The sequence below is a fragment of the Gigantopelta aegis genome, chromosome 15, assembly GCF_016097555.1.
Source record: "Gigantopelta aegis isolate Gae_Host chromosome 15, Gae_host_genome, whole genome shotgun sequence".
Lineage (NCBI taxonomy): Eukaryota > Metazoa > Mollusca > Gastropoda > Neomphalida > Peltospiridae > Gigantopelta > Gigantopelta aegis.
Window position 1 is genome coordinate 8,045,022 of NC_054713.1, and position 18,899 is coordinate 8,063,920.

At 39.5% G+C, this 18,899-nt stretch overlaps 1 protein-coding gene across 2 annotated transcripts; it reads right to left on the reverse strand.

Annotated features, from left to right (window-relative positions):
- Positions 1–967: 967 nt before the first annotated feature.
- LOC121390628 lies at positions 968–10,078 on the reverse strand. 2 transcript variants are annotated; one of them, XM_041522493.1, is made up of 7 exons: positions 10,012–10,078; positions 6,187–6,302; positions 5,360–5,434; positions 4,571–4,666; positions 3,522–3,632; positions 2,805–2,845; positions 968–1,223 (listed from the first exon to the last, which is right to left on the reverse strand). In XM_041522493.1, the coding sequence occupies exons 1-7, from the start codon at positions 10,029–10,031 to the stop codon at positions 1,074–1,076; spliced, it is 609 nt and encodes a 202-aa protein (XP_041378427.1). In that variant the 5' UTR covers positions 10,032–10,078; the 3' UTR covers positions 968–1,073. The 2 variants fall into 2 exon arrangements, with proteins under 2 accessions (XP_041378427.1, XP_041378428.1); XM_041522494.1 differs by having other exon boundaries at positions 10,003–10,021.
- Positions 10,079–18,899: the final 8,821 nt, after the last annotated feature.

The window sequence follows — 18,899 nt, forward strand, 5'->3', positions numbered from 1 at the left end:
TTTCATACTAGTCTGAACCAAAATGTTAACAAATACGAAAAATTGCTCTCCTACCTTTATTTTAGTTAGATGTTACCCACATTTTGTCCACACAGAAATCTTGAATTTTTTTTTACAATGACACAGATTCCACATACTAGATGATAACCATGTCACCTATATCGACTTGTAATTTTGTGCCGGCTGCCATTTTGACTTTTTATGGAATATTCACAATTTTGTTTGAAATTATCCGGAACTGGCGCATCACCTGTACTTTTTTATTTTTTTTCATCTTTTGAAACTTAAAATTAATATTTTCTACAGAATTATGGGTTGTTTTTGTTTTTTTTAAATACCAACCTGTAAACAACGTCTGCTTTTTATTTTAATGTGGCGAAGCAGTGTAAGAAAATAATATTGCTGATTTTGAATTTGAAAAATGTCAGTATTCCAATGACGTCACTTTGAATCTCCTTACAGTAACCATACACTGGATACATGACATTTCCGTTTTAAGAATGCTGGAAAACTTCTAATGCAAAATTGCTATTGATTTTTTTGGTGGGTTTTTTTAACATTACTAATGCAGCTGAATGTGTTACAGGGGTCAAGGTTAGTAGACCAGTTTTTATTTTAATGTGGCGAAGCATTGTAATAATTAATATGGCTGATTTTGAATTTGAAAGACGTCAGTATTCCAATGACGTCACTTTGAATCGCCTTACAATAACCATATACTGGATACATGACATTTCCGTTTTAAGAATGCTGGAAAACTTCTAATGCAAAATTGCTATTTTTTTTTTTTTTTTTTTTTTTTTTTTTTTTTTTTTTTGAACATTACTAATGCAGCTGAATGTGTTGGAAGAAAATCTTGTGATTGAATAATTGTACCTTTTCCGAAATATGGATTTCATGTGAAATTACAGTAAGATATGCTATATTTATTGTGTATGGACCCAAAACAAGGGTGCGAAAAGTGACTGTCGTCGACCTTAATGCACCTGAATGTGTGAAGAAAATCATAATATTAAAAAATTGTACCTTTACGAAATATGGATTCCAACTTGCGGTAAGAAATAATTTATTGTTTACGAAGCCAAAACAAGGTAATGAAAAGTGACTGTCCTGTGCAATATAACAAGCCGCCAAATTACTAATCCTAGCAGGATCAGGCTGGTAGAAGCTGAGAGACAAATCAATAGGATGGCCTGTGTTTTCACGGGTAGTTTGAATATATCCTGAAAAGAAGACAATAATGACTATTAGTGTAGTTTGCGTATGTTTGTCAGGATCGAACCTAGCCGAAAATCAGTCATGTTCTAGTGATCACGAAAAGGAGGCGTAATAAAATATTGCAACCAGACAAAAAAAAGTAAAGTTTGTTTTATTTAACGACGGCACTAGAACACATTGATTTTTTTATCTTATCATCGGCTATTGGACGTCAAACATATGGTCATTCTGACATTGTTTTTTTTAGAGGAAACCCGTTGTCGCCACATATGCTACTCTTTTACGACAGGCAGCAAAGGATCTTTTATTTGCGCTTCCCACAGGCAGGATAGCACAAACCATGGCCTTTGTTGAACCAGTTATGGATCACTGGTCGGTGCAAGTGGTTTACACCTACTTATTGAGCCTTGCGGAGCAATCACTCGGGGTTTGGAGTCGGTATCAGGATTAGAAATTCCATGCCTCGACTGGGATCCGAACCCAGTACCTATCAGCCTGTAGACCGATGACCTAACCACGATGCCACCGAGACCGGTACAAGCAGACAAAAACTGGCAGTGGACTATTAGTTCTGAAATGGGTTCCTGTTAGTACGTGTATGCGTATTCCAAATGTAGGTTTCTTGTGTTTCGTCTGTACTATAGGATCTAGGGGCACGTTCAGAAACATCGCTCGTTTAGAGGGGTCGGGCGGGACGTAGCCCAGTGGTAAAGCGATGGGATCAATCCTCGTTGGTGGCCCCTTGGGTTATTTCTCGTTGCAACCAGTGCACCACGACTGGTATATCAAAGGCCGTGGCATATGCTATTCCGGCTGTGGAATGGTGCATATAAAAGATCCCTTGCTACTAATGGAAAAATGTAGCGAGTTTCATCTTAGGATAAATGTCAAAATTACCAAATGTTTGACATCCAATAGCCAATGATTAATAAATCAATGTGCTTTAGTGGTGTCGTTAAACAAAACCAAGTTTTAGAGTGTTAACCTTTTCACCGACCAGCTGTAAGTTATGTAGATCAACCTACCTATCATATGATTACTCATCAATACGTTCACTGAACAGCTGTAAGTTATGTAGATCAACCTACCTATCATTACTCATCAATACTTGTTCACCGAACAGATGTAAGTTATGTAGATCAACCTACCTCAACCTACCTATCATTACTCATCAATACCGGTTCACCGAACAGCTGTAAGTTATGTAGATCAACCTACCTATCATATGATTACTCATCAATACGTTCACTGAACAGCTGTAAGTTATGTAGATCAACCTACCTATCATTACTCATCAATACTTGTTCACCGAACAGATGTAAGTTATGTAGATCAACCTACCTATCATTACTCGCCAATACCTGTTCACCGAATAGCTGTAAGTTATTTAGATGAACCTACCTATCAATACTCGTCAATACCTGTTCACCGAACAGCTGTAAGTTATGTAGATCAACCTACCTATTATTATTCGTCAATACCTGTTCACCGAACAGCTGTAAATTATGTAGATCAACCTATCTATCATATGATTACTCATCAATACCTAAACACCGAACAGCTATAAGTTATGTAGATCAACCTACCTCAATGGTTTCCGGTCTCTTTGTAATAGTAGTTGTAGTAGCTAAAATAATATTAAAAGTGTAACATTAAAATGAAGAATCAAGAATAACAGAGTTAGTACAACAGTATTTGTGTGCGTGTGTGTGTGTGTGTGTGTGTGTGTGTGTGTGTGAGAGAGAGAGAGAGAGAGAGAGAGAGAGAGAGAGAGAGAGAGAGAGAGAGAGAGAGAGAGAGAGAGAACATAAAGAAAGAAAGAAAGAAATGTTTTATTTAACGACGCACTCAACTTGAACCAGTTATGGATCACTGGTCGGTGCAAGTGGTTTACACCTACCCATTGAGACTTGCGGGCGAGTGAACGTTTTACATATAAACACATGAACACAACCAAGAACAACATAACAAGTGTACGGTATACAAATCTTGGCAAAAGTTAACTACCATGCACATTACTGTAATTTTCTACCTTTTTTTAGTTTCTGATATGACGACCTCGCTAAAGTCTTACACGCAGTGGCGTAGAAAGGTGCTGGGGGGGGGGGGGGGCACACATATATAAATATATATAAACCATCGCCCTTGCTACTGGGCCTAGAACAATGGGGGGGGGGGGGGGTGTTACATGCCCATTGCCCCCCCCCCCCCTCCCACACCCACCCCTCCTTCCTACGCTAATGTACAGGTATGTCGCTAATATGTCACTTATTTGGATGGTGTCAGATTGTCAGCACACTCACCTATCTGGTTCACCCTGGGTTGTGCACCTATCCGGTTCACCCTGGGTCGTGGAGCCGCCATTTCCATAAGGAGTTCTTCGATTTTGGTCATCTGCATGTTAACACCAGCTTCTGTAACAAACAACCAAGCCAGTATCGTTAATGTAGTGTTCTCCTTCACCTATTGTCACCATAGGCTTTGAGATGTGCTATCCTGTCTGTGGGATGATGCATATACAATATCCTTTGCTACTAATGGAAAAATGTAGCATGTGTCCTCTCTAAGACTATATGTTAGAATTACCAAATCGATGTGCTCTAGTGGTGTCATTAAACAAAACAGACTTTAAAGTTTATACGTTTACTGGTCAAGAAAGAATGCAATTGTATTTCAACTAGTACCACTGTGTCAGGTAGCCTTGTGCTTGAAACATATATGGGGTACCTGTAAAAAATGAAAGTACTTGAAATTTGAAATGAGCACCTTCACACACACACACGTAGGAACACGATTAAAGTCGTGTGATGGTCGTGCGACGTCGTACGATGTGTTACGATCCCACGTGATGTCATACGACGACGTCGACCTTCATATGACATCGTTTGCCATTCACATTTCAGTCATACGACGTCTTTAATTAATATTGCGAGGTGAGAACATGTGAAAATGTCGTACAATACCCTACAATCCCGGGAATCGCAGCCAGGTTTTTAAACAGAACCAAAAACCGCCAAAAGGTCGTGCGAGAACCCCCGATGGCTGCGACGCCGTGCAACGCCGCACGATTCACCCCCCCCCCCCCCCCCCCACACACACACACCCTCTTTATGGTCCGCGGTCACCCGAAATTGAGCCATCTCAGGTGGTCGTACGACGTCTTAAGGCCGGTGTGACCATAGCTTAATCTGAGCGCATCAGTCGTAAGTCGGGAGTTGGGGAAATTACAACGCATACATCGAGTTGGCCACTTCGTCGTGACAGTTGACAGTCTGCGCCTAGCACTAAGTGAGGTTCACTTGGACGTGAGTGAGTCAGGTGTTGTTTGGTATGCTGGTAGGTGCACTCTCACCTGGATCAATCTGGTGGTTACTGGCTTGCTCTGGGCGGCCACGCAGGTCAATGAGCATCCCTTCATTTCTTGTCAACTGCCTGTCGATAACAGCCTCTGTAACACACAACATCTTAACATGCAGTGACCCATCAAACTAATATCACAAACATATACGTACAAAAGTTAAAAGTTAAACTTTGTTTTGTTTAAATAAAACATTTCCTTCCTTCCTTGTTTTGTTTAAAGACACCACTAGAATACATTAATTTATTAATCATCGGCTATTGGATGTCAAACATTACGTAGCGTTGACATAGTCTCGTAGAGAAAACCCGCTAATTTTTTCCCATTAGTAGAAAGGGAGCTTTTATATGCATCACTCCAAAGACAGGATAGCACATACCACAGTCTGGTTTACCAGCTGTGCACTGGCTGGAATGAGAAATAGTCCAATGGACCCACCGATGGGAATGACACTAATGCCGATAATGTAACTGTCGTGACTGTGCAAATTATATTGTTTAATGACTACACTATCACGACTAAAACAAAGAACTGTCATCCACATAACGGCATAATTTAAAAACCAAATTCTTTTCTTTGTTTGTTCAGACAAAACCATATATTTTTGGGCGTTTTGTAAATATAACGATATACATAAGTTAACAAATTTGAACATGTATCACAACATATTATAAAAAAGCTAACCTCAACCCTAACCTTAATTAATCCTAAATTCCGGCCTGGAAATATCACTGTTATTGACAACCACAGACAAACATCGGCGCAAATGGAAATGACACATACCATCTTTGTTGACTTTTTGAGACATAGCGGGTGGTTTTACGGGATACTTTTTCTTCTTGGAATCAGGCGTCATATCTGTGAGAACATAACAAGAGATTAACATTTATTACATTCAACAGATTTTGAAAAACGGTAATAGCCCATGCGGCAGAGCCGTAATTGGTATCACTTGGCAGGTACGACGGAAGCAAGTACACATTGGTGTGTGTGTGTGTGGGGGGGGGGGGGGGGTTCTCAGTACGAGGGAACAAAGCAAAAGGTTCGGGGTATGCTCTCCCGAAAAAGTTTTTAAAAATTAGATGTCCTGAAATGCAATTTACTGCATTGTACAGGTTAATTGATCTCTGCCTGGAGATTTATCACCAGTAATATTTTTTATTCAGAATTATTGAGGGGGCTAGAGTCCTCACCCCCTCCAACCTCCAGCCCCATTGCTCCGCCGTGCCTGCTTGGGCTGGCAAATTCTCACGGTGTTTGTGAATAGCCCTGTGTCTGTAATTAATGCATTAATATGATAGATGTTTCTGACGAGTAGCTGTTTGGTGTATATCACCCCATAAACATAATAAATTGAAGTTTAATTCTTATACAATATTTGGGGTAGGAAGCAGAGATAGTGTGACACATGAAAACAAACACCAAACAGAAGATATTTACGTCAGTTCCATCATCTAAACTGGAGGTACAATTACAGTTAACATTTTCCAATACAATCGATTAAGGCTTTTTTTTAAATCGATTATCGCATCGGTAAAGCCAAACCAATCAATGTTCTATTATAATCGATCATTGGAACATCAATAAGTAGTGAAGTTATGAAAACTCGCCTGTGGAACCATAGTCGAGATCTGCGTGCTCGTGCTCCAACACGGAATCCACGGGCTTATCTTCACTAAGCCCGGCTATAGGTTGTAGAACTAACACTGTAACTAACAGTAAAACGCTGAGGAAAAAAAAAATGTTTTGTTTAACGACTAATCACGAGAGCATATTAATTTATTAATCTTCGGCTATTGGATGTCAAACTTTTGGTTATTCTGATATAATATAATCTTAGTAGGCAAACCCACTACATAGTGTTTTCATTAGTAGTAAAGGATATTTTGTATGTACGAGAAATACACCAAAAGGGCCCACCGACGGGGATCGATCCTAGACCAGCCGCGCATCAAGCGAGCGCTTTGGCATTTGGATACGTCCCGCCCCATGCTGGGAACTACAAAGCAAGTAATATCCGTAACAACAACAAACAACAAACAACAAGCAAGCAAACAAGCAAGAACGAACACACACACTTTCTATGCATAGAAAAAAAAGTTATTATTTTTTCTTGTGAAAGGAAAAGATTATACCTTCAGTTACATGCCCACAAAAATTACATCCAAATAATTTCAATTACTATTGGTTATACCATATTAAAGCGGCAGTATCCGGAATATTTTTGTTATTTAAGCATATAGAACACTTTTGACGGGCTCGTACCGATCTCGGTTTTCAATGGCTTATTACAAGTACAGAATTCCCCAACAAGAGATCACGTGAGATTTCGCAATTTTTGAACAAATTTAACTGTCTTGATTGAGGGGTCGTCTCATATCTCCAAAACATATGGTATGGTACAACGCCTTTCCAGGGGTCGTGGGTGGTGGATTTGTCTTGAAATTTTGACATGATTAATGTGTTACTAGTATACAAACTAAACTTTGAAAGTTCTACTGACACTATAAAATATCAATTCTGAAATAGGAAGGTACGACTGTCGATAATACGTTGTCAAGATCAAACCGGTTTTAACTAAAGACTCTAGTACCAGGGCCGTAGCTAGGATTTTTTGTTTGGGGGGTGGGGTGGGGGGGGGGGCAACTGAGTAGTTAATTGTCTAAAACTCCTTTTATTTAACTTTCTATAATGCTTTCCGATTTTTTTCGGGGGGGGGGGGGGGGGGGCCTTCCCCCCTGCTAGCTACGGCCCTGAGTACCGTATCCTCAAACGAACGTTCTTCGTATAGCGCAAGATTTCTCTTTTAATTTTTTGAGACGAACCCTACAATTTGAAAACGGCAAACGCACGTGTTAACTGAAACTGACAACAGGCTGTCGTTTGTGCTTTGCCGAGCTATGGCGGCACAGGCGACGAATCAAGCGTATACGGTTGACGATATCCTTTCATAGCGAACACACACGACTTTTTTAAAAGTGGATTTGAGCTTCTATTTCACATTTGTACATGATGTTATAATATGGTAACCAGAGAATGTAACTTTAATGCGAAATCTAATTATAGTGACGTCACAGTTTGAATTTGAAATACATGTCCATTGTGACAAAGAAATGTTGTCGTTTTAATGCATACGCATTGAACTCTTGAGGAAACCACTGTTTGCGCCGAGTGGAAACACATTACAGTTTTAACATTCTTCAGTTCATTAGGACTACCGGTCTCGGCGGTGTCGTGGTTAAGCCATCGAACATACGGCTGGTAGATACTGGGTTCGTAGCTCGGTACCGGCTCCCACCCAGAGCGAGTTTAACGACTCAATGGGTAGATGTAAGACCAGTACACTGACTTCTTTCTCACTAACCACTAACGAGAAGTTTGTTTTGTTTAACGACATCGCTAGAGCATATTGATTAATTAATTATCGGCTATTGGATGTCAAACATATTGTTATTCTGACTCGTAGTCGTCAGAGAAAATCCGCTACATTTTTCCTAATGCAGCAAAGGATCTTTTATATGCACTTTCCCACAGACAGGAAAGCACATACCACGGGGGAAAAAAAACTATCAGATGAATGGGTCCACCGAGGTTTTTCGATCCTGCGATGTAAGCACCTCAAGCGAGCAGTCAACCGACTGAGCTAAATCTCGCCCAACCACTAACAAACTAACCAATAACAACTAATTACTAACCCACTGTCCATGACAGCCAGCCCAGATAGCGAAGTTGTGTGCCCAGGACAGTACACAAATAAGTATACTCTTCAAAAAAAGAAACGCAAAAGGGTACAAATGGGTTATAACTCCGATTTTATGTTTCCTACCGGTTCATGCTTTGTGAATATAAGGTCATTGCATGTCCCAAACACATTCCCACGGTTACATTCGATAAAACGCAGCTACTGTACAATAAAGTTCCAAAATGTGAATATTCGCAAAAACGCAGCCACGTGCAAACCATGTCACCACTGCACGTGCGTTGTCTGCACGTGCAACATGAAAACCGACAGTATAAAAGTGCAGGGTGTTCGCTTGCCTGGCCTCTGTATCTGGCCGACAGTTGACAATCCAGGACATGCCACGTCTCAGTGAACCGCAGAGAAACAATGCCATCGGCCGACTAGACGCAGGCGAATCCAGAACGGCCGTTGCCAGGGCATTCCATGTGTCCCCAAGCACCATCTCCAGACTGTGGGACCGTTACCAGCAACATGGATCAACACGTGACCTCCCTAGATCCGGTCGACCACGGGTCACTACCCCCGGGCAGGACCGCTACATCCGGTTAGGCCACCTTCGGGAACGATTGACTACTGCCACCTCCACAGCCGCAGCAATACCAGGTTTGCGCAGGATATCCGACCAGACCGTACGGAACCGCCTACGTGAGGTAGGAATTCGTGCCAGACGTCCAGTTCGAGGTGTCATCTTAACACCACAACACCGTCGACTCCGACTGCAGTGGTGCCAGATTCATCGACAATGGCCTCAACTGCGATGGAGACAGGTGTGGTTCAGTGACGAGTCCCGATTTCTGCTCCGACGTCATGATGGAAGATGTCGCGTGTATAGGCGTCGTGGTGAACGTTATGCGGCAAACTGCGTGCAGGAAGTGGACAGATTCGGCGGGGGTAGTGTCATGGTATGGGCAGCCATCTCACACACTGGCAGAACTGACCTGGTCCACGTGCAGGGCAACCTGAATGCACAGGGCTACATTGACCAGATCCTCCGGCCACACATCGTTCCAGTTATGACCAACGCCAACGCAGTGTTCCAACATGACAACGCCAGGCCTCACACAGCACGTCTCACAACGGCTTTCCTACAGAACAACAACATTAATGTCCTTCCTTGGCCATCGATATCACCGGATTTGAACCCAAATGAGCATCTATGGGACGAGTTGGACCGACGCCTCCGACAGCGACAACCACAGCCCCAGACCCTGCCCGAGCTGGCAGCAGCCTTGCAGGCCGAGTGGGCCACCATCCCCCGGGACGTCATCCGTACTCTGGTTGCTTCAATGGGCAGGCGGTGCCAGGCAGTTGTCAACACACGCGGAGGCCACACCCGGTATTGACTCCAGATGACCTTGACCTTGGTGGTGTGTCCTATCACTTACTCACAATGGACTAGAGTGAATTGTGAACAATCCTGCAACATTTGGTAATTATCGGACTCACCATTCAATAATTAAATCAATTCTCCAAATGTTACGACAATGTGGTTTTGCGTTTCTTCTTTTGAAGAGTATATAATGAATGAATGAATGAATGAACGAATGAGTTAATTATACATCTATTATATATGTGGCATTGATTAATGTGTAGTTATACATCACTAATACATGCGACAATAGATTTAATAATACTCTTTAATAATAATAGTTGCGATATATTATTACATTTAATAAATTACGACCTACGGTACCTGTACATGGCTGCGGTCATGTTCAACAATTGCAATATGTTACCTTGGTGATGTGACAGTACAATGATTTTACGTCACCATTCGGAAGACGTCATCAAACATTAGAAACAAAGTCGGGACTTCTCGGATCTTTTCGCCACAAAATTATGCTAATGTGCTAAAGGTATAAAAAGATGGAGTCTTGTCTCGAGGTTTTGTAGGTAGTTTGTTTTTCTTGTCAATCACTGCACATCTGTTTGATCTAATAATGCAACAGAAGGCTGTAGACTAATTAACTACGATCTGGATTTGTTTGCTGTTACAAAGTCTGTATCTACTCATTCTGTAGAGCCGGTTTAAGGATCCGATGGGCCTGTAGCACAAATAAAAACCGGCTCCCCCTTCCCAGGATATATATTTTACAACCCCCTCGGAGAGAGGGGAAAAATAACCTATGGAAAATAAATGTACACATCACCGCGGGGCCCCCTGAATCGCGGGGCCCGTAGCACGTGCTACATGTGCTACTAGGATAAACCGGCTCTGCTTAATATATAAAATGGCATGTCTGTAAGTGTTAAGACGGGTGCTAACTTGTTTAGTAGTTTGTCCTCTATGTTGCATGTTGCACAGTAAATCACAAAACAAACGTAGTTACAATCCAGATTGTGCTTAATATAATATACATTATTATGTACTTTATTTATTTTTTTATTGCCCCAGATCAATGTGACAATGTCAATGATGGGGAGCCTTGAATCATTGACTTACACAGTTTTTGTGACATACTCACGTACATATCAATATACATATCAATACACTCATACATATACATACATAAACATATTTTCAAAGATATGCACATATTATTTTGTTACTCGTGCCTGAGTAAGTATTGATCTGAGGAGAAAAGAAAAGAAAAAAAAGAGAAAAACAAAACAAACGAAGATGAGGAAGAAAGATGAAATGCAGGAAAATGAAAAAAAGAAAAGAATTTCTTTATTTTTTTATTATTATTATTATTATTATTATTATTTTTTATTTTATTTTTTTATTTTATTTTTTGATAGAGTAGAAATACAGGTAAGAAAAATGAGTACAGTTACTTTATTTGTTTGCTTGTGATTTTATGAGTGGTTGTGATTCAGTGGGATGGACCAAATGGCTGCGCCCTTTATGTGTAATAGTCGTCACATGTTCACCGTTTTATTAATTAAATATACCAATATACTTGTTGATATTAAGCAATAATGCGCATTAGATATCGTTACCAGTCCAAAAACATTGACAAAGTTTTGATTGATACAAATGCATTAGGCTATATCAAATACATTACTGATAACCAATTTATTTCATTACAAGGTGAGAAAAAAGGAAGGAAAAAAATTGTTTATTTAACGATGCACTCAACACATTCTATTTACGGTTATATGGCATCGGAAATATAGTTAAGGACCACAGCGATATTGAGGGAGGAAACCCGCTGTTGCCACTTCATAGGCTACTTTTTTCGATTAGCAGCAAGGGATTTTTTATATGCACCATCCCATAGACAGAATAGCACATACCACGGCCTTTGATGTACCAGTCGTGGTACACTGGCTGCAACGAGAAACGGTCCAGTGACGGAATCGATCCCAAACCGACCGCTTTACCACTGGGCTACGTCCCGCCCCTATACCGTGAGGAGTATGCCATATTAGATGTCATGATAGAATATTATAATTATTAATAGTTTCGGATTAGAAAATAATGCAATAAAATAGATGTTCGGGTAATTATGTCATTTAAAAACAGGGTTTTTTTTAGTAATGAATGAAAAAAAAAATATGTGAAAGTTGCATAATAATTCCAGATATCACAAATATTTAAAAACTCCCAACTATAATAGGATATACATAAAATATAGTCAGGATTATTGGTGGCTGCCAATGGTTTTGATAGTCCAGTTTGAAAATCCGCATAGCTGATGGATTTAAAATTCCCGAACATGATAAATTGAAAATACCCACACTCAGCATACAGGATTTCTCTCCAAAAGTCATTACTTCATACAGATGCAGTCATGTTGATTTTTCCTTCCTCAGACATTGTATTTTTTTAATACTGATCAGTGTTCGAGATTGACGGTATCTCGATATCCCAGGGATACCAGAATTTAATTTTGGATACCAGACTTCAAGAACCCAGTATCCCACCGGGATGCCATATAATGTTGTTGGGGTTTTTTTTAATCCCGCGTCTTTAGTTTTTACTAAAAAAAAATGTAAGTCGTCATTTTCTGGTAAGTTAAGTAAAAGTATTTTCGAGCTCGTACCAAGTCTAATGCTATGCCATAACAATACCCCCCCCCCCCCCCCCCCAAATTGTACCCAGTCTAATTTTACACTGAGCAATAGCGGCGTAGCAATAGACTGGGAACCGCTAAGTCGCTATTGTTTTTTGTTTGAAGTTTTCTCACTTCAAATTGTATTTGAGGTATCGATTCCACATCTGCAGAAAATTGACACAGGTAGGTTTATCATCAGTAATGTAAGAAACACTTATTGATTACTGCTAAATATTAATTTATGTCCAAATTACTCAAAAATAAATGCAGCAAATCTTTTTGCTAATTCCGTTTGATTGCTAATATCACAAATTCCGTGATTTTGATTGCGACGTAGCAATAGACTGGGAACGAGGAACATTGTCATCCAAGTTTGTTATGATGTTATTTATGAATTTCATTTAAGTGGGATACTAAATTCTCAGGTGGGTTACCAGATTTTGAAATGTTAGTATCCAACAAGTATACTGCCCAAAATGTTTAATCTCGAACACTGCTGATATTTCTTTGATGTGCCTATTGAGGTCTTCATAATCTAAGGGTCAGTCGAATATACTCCTTGCTCACGATATCGCGGGTTCCACGATATCGCGTCATTTACGTGTTTGCGGTTTAGCACGCGCAACGCCCTCAGGTGGCACGTTTATTATTAGAAATGTGATGACAGACAACACATTGTTTTGTCCGTTAACAAATTTGAAGACCCTTTCTCAATTTTGTGAAGTGCCCCTTTTATTTAGGATTTTTAGTTTTTTTACAAATTTATTTAGTTTTTTTTAATTATTATTATTTAAAAAAAACCTCTAATTATACCAAAGAAAATCCATGTGAACCGTGTGTAATTTTTCAATAGTGCCTTTTCATAATGTTATGGTGCCCTTTTTGTCTTGGACCCCCCTCATCAGAAAAGCTGGATCCGCCCCAGGTTTGGTCATAAAATAACAGAGAGTGTGATTTTACTGACACCCCCATGCTTATAAATAGCCCCAGTACTTACCATACTCGCATAGAATTCTGCTCTGACAGCTATCGGACTCTCGTCTGGTTACTGACATCCAAAACGATGCTATACACGGTCACAGTGTTACTATATTTAGAACGCGCGACCTCTAGAAAAGTATGGAAACATTTAAAGGCCATGCCTATATTTATGGGCAATTTCAACACAACACATAACTTTTAATATGTTTTATTGTTGGTTTCACTCGATAAATATTGATTATATAACTGCTGAATCTTACTAATATGATGAACAATTTACAAAAAAAAATAGCAACACTGTCTTGCAGAATAATAATAATTATTATTACCGACTTTTCCACTGGAAAATGTAAAAATGTTACTACAACTGAAAAACGAAACGTTTTAAGTTGACTTTTCTTCGTTGTTGTGTTGAAGTTTGTTTACTAGACATTACTACAAATGTGTTTACAAAAAGAGCCATTTTTGACCCGTGGGGTCCACCGTTTTGTAACGTTTGCGATTTACCGCGATATCGTGGTAACCTCCCTTGGACGGAAGCCAATGCTATGGTGTACTTCCATCAACTGTTTTAATGTTAGAACTGCATTTATTTGTCAACACAATGGCATGGACATGATGCAAATATAGTAAAAATTGCAACCCAAATATATTTACCTTCATATATGTTAGTGCATTTCTTTATTTCTTCCAAATAGTTAAGTACCGCAATATCGTGGTACCCCAGTATACATGTCTTTCAATGGAATAAATTTAAGGAGTTGAGGTACTCTGAATATCCATGTTGTCTCTACATATATAGCTGAGCACACACACACACATCTGACAGTAAATATCTTCAGGAGTATTATTATTATTATTTGTTTTGTTTTTTTCAAATATGACATATTGCATTTGTACAAAACTGTACAAAATACATGTGCTTTGTGAGGTGTACATTAAATTAGGTTGCACTGTAGAAACAACAGTTTAATTGAGGTTGTCAGTTTAAGTCAGAAGACACCAGATCCTGGTTGTCATAAAAATACATGATTAGCCACCTTTTGAAAAATGTATGTTATCTGTATAGGTAGCACTAAACCAATTAATTTCCGGCTTGATCAAAGTTTGAGGTGCACCGAACTTTTGATAGAGAAGTTAACACCACAATGAAAATGTATGCAATTTTATTTGATGTAGTACCACCGTGTCAAGTAGTCTTGTGCTTGGAACATATAATTTTGGGGTACTTGTAAAAAAAACAGTATTCAAATTTTGTGCGAAACTAGGGGTGCTGTAGAAACATCTGGTTATACCGAAAATGAGCCATGAAAGGTACCATTTTCTGCAGTTAATACTTTAAGGTAGGAGTTGTAGTACTGATATAAATATTTAAGCTTTTTTAAGAAGTAATTGTTTTTCATATTTTTCATCTTCTTGGTGTTTTTCATACAGTGCATACAGAACCTTTCTTTTCTGACATCTTTTAATTTTATATGTCATTGGGTTTTTTTCTTCTATTTAGTTGCAGAGTTCTCTTGTGTTCGACTTTGTGCAAAGCTGAAATGACCTTACTACCCGATGAGAATGAACATCCCATATCCCTTGACAACTTAACTAATGACTCTACAGGCCCATTATTGATGCTGTGCACTGCACTGTGTGCCCTCCCTAAGAAATTTCTGCTGAAAGTTGTGTGTTTTGGTAATGACAGCCTCAGATTGTTGTGTGCTTGTATTAAATTTAGTCATTTGTAACATTTTGGGTCCGAGACGATAGTCTATACACTTCCTTAAGTCGGTGTCATTGTTAGTGGCAATTTTAAAATGCGAATCGAGAAAGATACTCTTAACCAGCCAGTTTATACTTGTTTTATACATTTGGTGTGATTGCCTTGATAACAGGCTGCGATGGCATCGGATGTGTATGACAGTGCATGCATGGATTTTGGAATGTTTCCAGAGTGTATTCTATCAGCCTGTTCATACTCTGCCTGGCACCTAAAAGCAATCTCACTGGAGTATTTGATCTGTAATTTCTTTTGATCAGATATTGTCCGTCCTGGCATCATATTTTCAACAAATTTTGCACCTTTAACAAACTTGCCATGATTTTCCGAAACATTTCATGTGTCGATTAACATTTTGCTGGTATAACTCTTCAGCACCTTTAAAACCTTTAGCATCCGGGTCTGTCGTCATGTAATGTACGTCAAGACCGTCATTTTAAAATAAGTTAAACAGTCCTTAGCCCAAGTCTTTTCATCTCCAATGGACATTGTCACTGGGATATTGCGAGAGCATGTTGGATCATTCAGACATGACATTGTATGTGTTGACTAATGCTGTGATGTTTGGAGCATAATTAATTTTTTGTAGCAATAGCCAACACTTGCTTCTGTGATGTGTTGTGTTCTGTTGCTGTGTAGACCACCTGAGTGGCAGTTTGGAAAGGAGTCTTTCAAAGAGACAAAGTGTGGTGGTCGTTGTATGTACTATTCATCGTTTGCTCCAGTTTGCCCAAGTGGAGGACCCTGTATGTGTCTGCCTCTGATCTGTTGATAAAACCCAAATAGAAGCCCATAAATACTAGCACTACCTCATTTCTTAATGTTTTCTGGTATCTAGCATTTTCATTGATGGATTATCTCCCTTGGACTGTTGAACTGTTTTCAGCAGTTCTACCATGTCAAATTGACATTGTTTGCAAGCCATATTTTTCAAATCTGACTCTTTCTGATTGTGTTTGTAATCACATAAATAGTGTATTTATCCAACAAAAATGTGATTTGCAGGCTACAAGGATTTTGAACTAAATATCAATGATCAATATGGTAATATGGCTCCCTATGATCTAAGTTTGGGGAATAATTAATCACTCGCCTTATTTATTTATTTTTTACAGAGAGGTCTCTAATTAATGTTAACCAACTGATCCTCTTGTTCCTATAAATATATCGTCGGTGGCGTTTATATGTTTGTTATCCTGTCTCGGAAGGAGCTGGCAGTAGTCACAACCTACGCCCAAGACAGGCGTGCGCTATGACATCTTGCTCTGTGCATGTAAAACTACTTGAGTCTATTCAGATGAGCAGAACAATATGAATGAATGAATGAATGAATGAATGAATGAATCACTGTTGAGTGTCAAATAATGGTAAATCGATTAATTGATGATAAAAAGTTCCAAATTTAAATTTGAGCTGTGCAATGTATAAATATGAAAATTTAGTATATTTAAATTTCAAATAGCTTACAGGTTCGACAGTATGTATGTGTGTATGTATTGTCCTGGATGTCCAACAACGTTCTTATCTGTGCAGGCACAACGGAAAGAAAGAAAGAAATGTTTTATTTAACGACACTGAACACATTTTATTTACGGTTATATGGCGTCAGACATATGGTTAAGTACCACACAGATATTGAGAGAGGAAACTCGCTGTCGCCACTTCATGGGCTACTGTTTTTGATTAGCAGCATGGGATCGTTTTATGCACCATCCCACAGACAGGGTAGTACATACAAACAAAGTTTGTTTTGTTGAACGACACCACTAGAGCACATTGGTGATAGTGTAGTGGATTATAGGTGACAGGTCATAGTGTAGTGGATTATCAGGTGACAGGTTATAGTGTTGGGATTATCAGGTGACAGGCCATAGTGTTGGGATTATCAGGTGACAGGTCATAGTGTTGGGAATATCAGGTGACAGGTCATAGTGTAGTGGATTATCAGGTGACAGGTCATAGTGTAGTGGATTATCAGGTGACAGGTCATAGTGTAGTGGATTATCAGGTGACAGGTTATAGTGTTGGGATTATCAGGTGACAGGCCATAGTGTTGGGATTATCAGGTGACAGGTCATAGTGTTGGGAATATCAGGTGACAGGTCATAGTGTAGTGGATTATCAGGTGACAGGTCATAGTGTAGTGGATTATCAGGTGACAGGTCATAATATAGTGATTATCAAAGGATGTAGCCCACAATGCGGAAGATGAACCGTTTTTCAAAACGATGTTCCGCTGTTCCTTAAAGGGACACTCCTGAGTTTGCTGCATTATAAGATGTTTCCGATTAATAAAATATTTCTACGATTAAACTTACATATTAAATATATTTTCTTGTTTAGAATATCAGGGTCCGTATATGCAATGTGTTTCTGGTCGTCTTAATATTTGTAAGAAGCCCAAACTGGAGTTTGTCTTCAAATAATTTCGTGCGTACGAAAACAAAATATTTTAGGAAACATCTTAAAAATTGCAGCTAACCCAGAAATGTCCTTTAACGTTTCGAAGAACAGAGGACGTGTTCGTGAACATGTTCCTGTTCTGAAATCCCACTCTACCTCGGTTAGTGGCGTGACGAGTACGGGTTTATAGTCGTTCGCGAACCAAGTTTCAAGACAAAGACATGACACGAATACACAGGGACAATATTTAAAGGTAATCTCACATACAGACCCCATTTTCTACTGCAGTATAAATAACTAGAGCACATTGATTTATTAATCATCGGCTATTGGATGTCAAACATTTGGTATTTTAGACATATAGTCTCAGAGAAGAAATCCGGTAATTTTGTTCATGAGTAGCCAAGGGATCTTTTATATGCACCATCCCGCAGACAGGGTAGTACATACCACGGCCTTTGATATATCAGTCGTGGCGCACTGGCTGGTACGAGAAATAGCCCAATGTGCCCCCACGTGGATCGACAGCCTACTAGACCGACCACGCAGCAAGTGAACGCTTTTCCACTTGGCTGCTTGCAGCCCCAGATAACGGAGAATACTATGAGTATCAGTTACAAATGTATCTTACACAGAGTTGTTCCGAAACATAACGAGCGAAATCGACTTGGGTATATCGGCATCCGTGGTGTCCTGGTTAAGCCATGGGACATAAGTCTGGTAAGACCACTACACCCTCTTTTCTCCCACTAACCACTATCCTGGACAGACAGTCCAGATATCTGAGCTGTGTGTCTAGAACAGCGTGCTTGAACCTTAATTGGATATAATCACGAAAATAAGTTGAAACAAAATTACTTAGGTATGTCGTAAGACAAATAGTATTTAAAGGAAAAGAGTGTTAACTTTTGTTTCTAAACATATCCTCAAAAGTTTTAACATCGTTCCCCAACAAAAACTGTTTACGAGGCATGCGCTAGCAGTTAACTTATTCATCTTAAGTAAGCAGTCACTTTTAATTAGATGGTGTCTCCTTGGCAGCTTCGTCATCAACGTGTTGTTCCTAATCGGATTTCCTTAAAAAGATATCCCACATACGTGGGACATCGCCATGTCATACCACAAATCTTATATGGTGTTCTTAGAAATCCAACGGGTGTGTAGTAAATCAATGTCCTGGCAGGACATAATTTGTGGTGTGATCATTAGTCCGCTAATTGAGCTGATTGATGGGGACAGAGCGGATAAAAGCCCTTATTGTTTTACTGCTTTTGTTACACTGGATCAGGCCACTGGTCATACCAGAGACCGGACCCAGGGTGGACATGTCTGAACCTTCTACAGGTCCTATGATTAGATTGTTTGCTATGAGCCAACCAGTCAGTGCTTTGGGACAAATTATCATATCTTGATTGCAGGATGGCCGAC